The following is a 6,623-nucleotide window of genomic DNA, read 5'->3' as shown; positions in this document are numbered from 1 at the left end:
GAAGCGAGGGTGTCGTGACGACGGGAACGAAGCCGAGACGGAGAAGCGAGACGAAGCGAGCTTACAAATACAGCGCCGCAAGCCCCAATGCCCACACCGCCCGCCTCAGATCCCGAACCCTAACCCTAGGCGGCCGTCCAGGGGCCCGCAACCGCCGCCGGTGACCGGCGGGCGACGCGATCGGCCGCCGACCGACGCGGGAGCAACCGCCGACGGCGCCGTGAAGAGGAGGAGGATAAGGGGGAGCCCCAGGCCCTAGCCGACGTAGCCGTAGCGCCGTGCGGCCGAGGCGCGGATCGGGGAGGGGAAGGGAGGGGGACGGGAGGTTGAAGCGGGGGAAGCGATATGCCGGGGGACGTCCCCACCTCGCCGGCGCCGGCGCCGCCGTCAGCGTCTTCTTCGTCGCAGCACCACCACCATCGCGGCCCCACATCCGCCCGCGGCCTCCTGTGCCACGCCGTCGCCGGCGCCTCCGCTGGTAACTTTTGCGCTGCAACTCTTGTTCATTTCGGTCTACTAGGGGGCTCCTGACGTTTGATGTGATTTGGGCCTTGGGTGCAGGTGTTGTGGCGGCGACGTTCGTTTGCCCGCTCGACGTCATCAAGACGAGGTTCCAGGTGCACGGCTGGCCCAAGCTAGGCACAGGCACAATTGGAGGTGTGTATTTCCTCAGAGAAATCCATCTGAATTTGCTTCAATTTGTGTCGTCTTGTTGACCACTGTAGATTCTGGGCGTTAAGAGGAAATCTGTTTATTAGTAACAGAAGATTGCTTAGTTTCCGCTTGTTGTTTCTGGTGACCTGGACTATCCAAGATTGTTCGGTAACAGATCTACATTTATATTCGTAACGCTTCAAACAGCTTGTTTGGACGGATATGCTATCCTTAGATTCCTATTGGTTGGTTTTGTACTTGTACAATGGGTCATTTAGTAGCATCCGGAATGAGTCGAAATGTAAGATCGTAAGGGTTTCCATGCGTATGGAACAAGGGAGGCGTCACGTTTGTTGTGCTGTTGTCAATGTGAATTTACGAAACCATGCATGTTGAGAGTGGAAAGGCATGCAAGCTCTCAGTAACAGTAGTTGTACTTATTTGTCCATGCATGTGAAAGACTCAGAGAACAGGCAAACATTTGAAAATGGGCGCAGGACCAGAAGTGTGTCTGTGTGGGCATTATGTCTATTGTTTGCTTTACATGATGCTATGTGTTGTTTGCCCTTTACGGAATTAGTTCTTTGGTTACGTATATGGGTCGAATAAGCATAACTAATATTTCCAAGCCTGGTGTTTCTGAGATTATGTATTGTAGTTTTTGCTGATATTATATTACATAGAACTAACGCCCAACATGCATTCTGTGAATGCAAAAATATTTTGACTTCCAGAATGCAACCATGGGTGCTATGACCAGAAATGTTCTCACGCAGGCAGATAATCCCTTACACATGAGAAATGTCCTGAGTTAATGGTTGATGTGCTTTGTGTTGCTTGTTACTACTGAATTTGTATCTCAGGAACTGGAACTTTGATGCTTAGCACATTATTTACACTACGTCTGTATTCTGTACTAGATTTTTTTTGTACGAGAAAATGCTTCTAGATTAAATTTGAAATTAGCTTCGAACGCTAAGGTTATATTATTCTATCAATCATTACTAGGTAGTGTAATTATTGGGAGCTTACAACAGATTGCTCAACGGGAAGGATTTCGGGGAATGTATCGTGGCCTCTCCCCGACTGTTCTGGCGCTCTTGCCAAACTGGGCGGTGAGTATTTACTATATTAGCTGCTTTACTCCACCTTATACACATGTAAAGTTTCTGTTCAACAGAGTACGAATGAGAATTAGACCTTTTTTGGGATTTTTCTGCGTGTATATGTATTGTGTGAACTACTACATGTGAGAAGTCAATCAAATGCCTATGTTTTGGCTTACAGTTTTGTTCTGGGATGCAGGTCTATTTTACTGTATATGAGCAGCTTAAAAGCTTGCTTTCTTCCAATGGTTAGTTCTTTACCTTACATATGGCTTCTTAGTTCTTACCAGCATAGTTTCTAAGTGGTTCCTTCATTGGTTTTGTAGATGGCAGTCATCAACTCTCTTTAGGGGCAAATGTTGTTGCTGCATCATGTGCAGGAGCTGCAACCAGTATTGTAACAAATCCACTTTGGGTTGTGAAGACAAGATTTCAGGTAACATATTCTCTTGTAGAAAATCGTTGGCATGAAAGTTTGGGTACTTGGTTAATAATTAGGTATTTCAAAATCTCTTGGGGTTCTATTCCCTTCATGATGTTCAACAAAGGGTTCTACTCTCACTGAATAAATTCATTTTGAAATTTAACCACCAGTAGCTAAGATGCTCCTAAGATATGGCTTGTGGACTGCTGGTTTCCTGCTGTTTGGTTTACCTTTCAATGCGAAGATGCCAGTCCATGAAAAAGAGGAAGTATCAGGTGCAGAAGAACACATTGGTGCTGGTGCACATATGCACATAGTCAGTCCCATCCACTGAATCCAATCTGAATGGCCCAAGTGAGAGGTGGAAATCCCCTCATCCTCTTGTCAGCTTTTAATTGGACCAAATCAATTTGGGCCTAAATCAGGCCAAGAGGGATGAGAGGATTCCCACCCCCACGTAGGCCATTCAGATTGGATATGATGGATGAGATTAACTTTTTTTTTTTTTTGCATATGTACACTAGTACGATCTTCTGCACCTGATTCTCCATGAAAAAAATACATATAGTTGTGTGAACCTCCATGTTTCATTATAGAAGCCTAAAGGGAGACACAAAGTTTCTTGGATATTTAAGATCTGAGGATTAATATTGAAACAGATTCTATCCAATGGCTACAATATTAAATGTAGCATTGCATATTGTGGATGCATCACGAGGAGTCAATTTTAGAGTAAGGAAATTTTTCTGTGTTTCTTGATGATAGCGAACACTTTCTTTAGGAAGAGATGGTCCCATTTAGTGACTTTTAGTAGTAGCCAACACTGTAGCCAGATTGACTTTATCCTCACAAGAAGAGAGGATAAACGGGCATGCTTGGATTGCAAGGTGATATTAGGGCAATGTGTTGTTTCTCAACATAAGCTTGTGGTGGCGGACTTTCGTTTCAGATGAGCGCACGGAGGGATAAACAAGCCAAGCTTGCAAGAATAAAGTGGTGGAAACTGAAAGAGGAGACGCCAGAGGTCTTCAAGGAAAGGGTAATCAAAGAGGGCCCTTGGAAGGAAGGAGAGGACGCAAACAACATGTGGGAGAAGATGGCAAACTGCATTCGGAAGGTGACCTCAGAGGTGCTTGGAGTGATCAAGGGGGGTTGAGGCGTAGATAAAGATACTTGGTGGTGGAATGAGGAAGTCCAAAGGGCTATTAAGGAGAAGAAAGAATGTTATAGGTGCTTGTTCCATGACAGGAGTGTAGACAACATAGAGAAGTACAAGGAGGCAAAGAAGATCGCAAAGCGAGCTGTAAGTGTGGCAAAGGGTAGGGCATATGAGGATCTTTAGCAACGATTAGGTACGAAGGAAGGAGAGAAGGACATCTATAGGGTGGCTAAGGTTCGTGAGAGAAAGACGAGGGACTTCAACCAAGTTAAGTGCATTAAGGATGAAATGGAGAACATCTTGGTAAAGGAGGATGAGATCAAACATAAATGGCAAGAGTATTTTGACAAATTGTTCAATGGTGAGAATGAGAACACAACCTTGCAGTTGGATGACTCTTTTGATGACACCAACAGGCGCTTTGTGCGGAAGATCCAAGAATCTGAGGTCAAAGAGGTGTTGAAAAGGATGAAAAGTGGTAAAGCAATGAGCCCGGATTGTATCCCAATTAAGGTGTGGAGATGCCTTGGGGATATAGCCATAGTATGGCTAACCAAGTTGTTCGACCATATTTTTCGGTCGAACAAGATGCCGGAAGAGTGGAGAAGTATACCGGTACCAATATACAAGAATAAGGGAGATATTCAAAGTTGTACTAATTGCCGAGGAATTAAGTTGATGAGCCATACTATGAAGCTATGGGAGAGAGTTATCGAGCATTGTTTGAGGAGGATAATACGGGTCTCTATGAACCAATTTGGTTTCATGCCTGGAAGGTCAACCATAGAAGCTATTTTCTTAATAAGACAAGTTATGGAGCGGTATAGGGAGAAGAATGACCTACACATGATTTTCATTGACTTGGAGATGGCGTATGATAAAATACCAAGGAATGTTATGTGGTGGGCTTTGGACAAACATAAAGTCCCAACGAAGTACGTTGGACTTATTAAGGACATGTACAACAATGTGGTAACTAGAGTCCGAACAAGTGATAGCGACATAGATGACTTTCCGATTAGAATAGGACTGCATCAAGGGTCTGCTTTGAGACCTTATCTATTTGCCTTGGTGATGGATGAGGTAACAAGGACATTCAAGAGGATATCCCTTGGTGTATGCTCTTCGCAGATGATGTAATGCTAGTTGATGAAAGTCGAGCAGGAGTAAATAGGAAACTGGAGTTGTGGCGGGAGACCATAGAGTCAAAAGGTTTTAGACTCAACAGAATTAAAACTGAATATATGAGATGTGACTTTGGCACTACTACACATGAGGAGGGAGATGTCAGTTTGGAAAGCCAAGTAGTGCCCAGGAAGAATACATTTCGATATTTGGGGTCAATGCTACAATGTGATGGGGATATTGATGAGGATGTTAGTCATAGAATCAAAGCGGGGTGGATGAAGTGACGCCAAGTATTAGGAATTTTATATGACAAGAGGGTACCATTGAAGCTAAAAGACCAGTTTTATAGGACGGCGATTAGACTTGCAATGCTGTATGGTGCAGAATGTTGGCCTACAAAAAGACGACATGTCCAGTAGATAAGTGTTGCGGAAATGCGTATGCTGCGTTGGATTTGTGGTCATATGAGAAGGGATCGAGTTCAGAATGAGGATATATGTGATCGGTGAGGGGTAGCACCAATTGAAGAAAAGCTTATCCAACACCGGCTGAGATGGTTTGGACATGTCCAATGAAGGCCTCCGGAGGCACCGGTGCGTAGTGGAACCCTAAGACGTGATAGTAATGTGAAGAGAGGCAGAGGAAGACCAAAATGGACATAGGAAGAGGCGATAAAAGGAGATTTGAAGGGATGGAATATACCCAAAGATTTAGCTCTGGATAGGAGTGCTTGGAAAACAGCTATTCATGTGCCCGAACCCTGATTTGTGGCTCTGATTTATGGTTCTTGTTGAGTTTCAAATCTAGCCTACCCCAACTTGCTTGGGAATGAAAGGCTATTTTGTTGTTGTTGTCGTCGTCGTCTTGTACCTCATCTATTGTGAGGCATCCATACTTGCATTTCATATGTATTGTATATCAATATGTTTGTTTTCATTTACAGACCCAAGGAATAAGAGCCGGGCCAATCCCGTATAAAGGTACACTTGCTGCCTTGAGTAGAATAGCACATGAGGAGGGCATCCGTGGACTATACAGGTAGCTCGCATAGAAGTTTGTTTTTCCAATTAAAGATTAACTTTATTAATGGTTGATTCTGTGTTCTGATATGCTTGTTGATATTTTCTTTCCAAAAGTGGTCTCGTCCCTGCCTTGGCCGGTGTCAGTCATGTTGCTATTCAGTTCCCTGCATATGAGAAGATTAAAGCTTATCTGGCTGAGCGAGGTATTACTCTTAACCTATTTTCTTTTCCCAGAATGAAACACTTAGTTGTTTGTGAAGACAAGATTGAATGGTTTATTTTGAACCATTGATTGTTTGATGCTTTAACAGATAATACTACTGTTGAAGCATTGAGTTTTGGTGATGTTGCTGTTGCTTCATCTCTAGCTAAAGTTGCTGCATCGACCATGACATATCCTCATGAGGTACTAAGACTACAAATTTGATCCCCAGTAAATGAATATACGGATCCAAGCCATAAAAATGTTCTATGTCCATTGCTGTTATATCCAGGACTTCATCACTCTGGTAATCATTACAGGTTGTTCGTTCAAGGCTGCAAGACCAGGGAGCACACTCAGAGACCAGATACAAAGGTGTAATAGACTGCATCAAAAAGGTTTATTACAAAGAGGGCGTGGCTGGCTTCTACCGTGGATGTGCCACAAATCTGTTGCGGACAACCCCTGCTGCAGTGATTACTTTCACCAGCTTCGAGATGATCCACAGGTTCCTCCTCGATCTAATCCCCCCTGAACCTGAGCCGCACATCCAACCGCTGAAGCATTGACCATACAACAACTGTACCCTATCCATGCTGCCAATGGAAATTAGGAACCCCAGTAAGTAACCATCCAGCAATGCTGTTCACCATGCCCTCTGGCTCTTGTAAAAGAGAGAATTCTTTTTTCCCGGATATACAACAGTAGCTGCCATTCGAAAGTTGAAAGCTTAGTGTAGGCAGGGTGTATGTAATAGATGTGTTAGCATGCATTTTGGGGAGGTATATGTGGCGATGTTGGGTAATGTTGTCTTGATGATGATGATGAAAAGGAAAGAAAAGAATGTTACTGGAAATGAATGAATAATCGGTGTATTCCTTTCCACCGATGGCGGCCAGTGAACCGGCGTTTCACCGGAGTTGTGCTA

At 44.0% G+C, this 6,623-nt stretch overlaps 1 protein-coding gene across 1 annotated transcript; it reads left to right on the top strand.

Annotated features, from left to right (window-relative positions):
• LOC101785756 (nicotinamide adenine dinucleotide transporter 1, chloroplastic) lies at positions 1-6,623 on the top strand. Its single transcript, XM_004962300.4, has 9 exons — positions 1-478; positions 562-657; positions 1,663-1,769; positions 1,960-2,008; positions 2,087-2,196; positions 5,415-5,509; positions 5,608-5,696; positions 5,805-5,899; positions 6,016-6,623. The coding sequence occupies exons 1-9, from the start codon at positions 346-348 to the stop codon at positions 6,262-6,264; spliced, it is 1,023 nt and encodes a 340-aa protein (XP_004962357.1). The 5' UTR covers positions 1-345; the 3' UTR covers positions 6,265-6,623.

The sequence above is a fragment of the Setaria italica genome, chromosome III, assembly GCF_000263155.2.
Source record: "Setaria italica strain Yugu1 chromosome III, Setaria_italica_v2.0, whole genome shotgun sequence".
Lineage (NCBI taxonomy): Eukaryota > Viridiplantae > Streptophyta > Magnoliopsida > Poales > Poaceae > Setaria > Setaria italica.
Note: the sequence above shows the minus strand (reverse complement) of the source record. Positions and strands in the feature narration are given on the sequence as shown.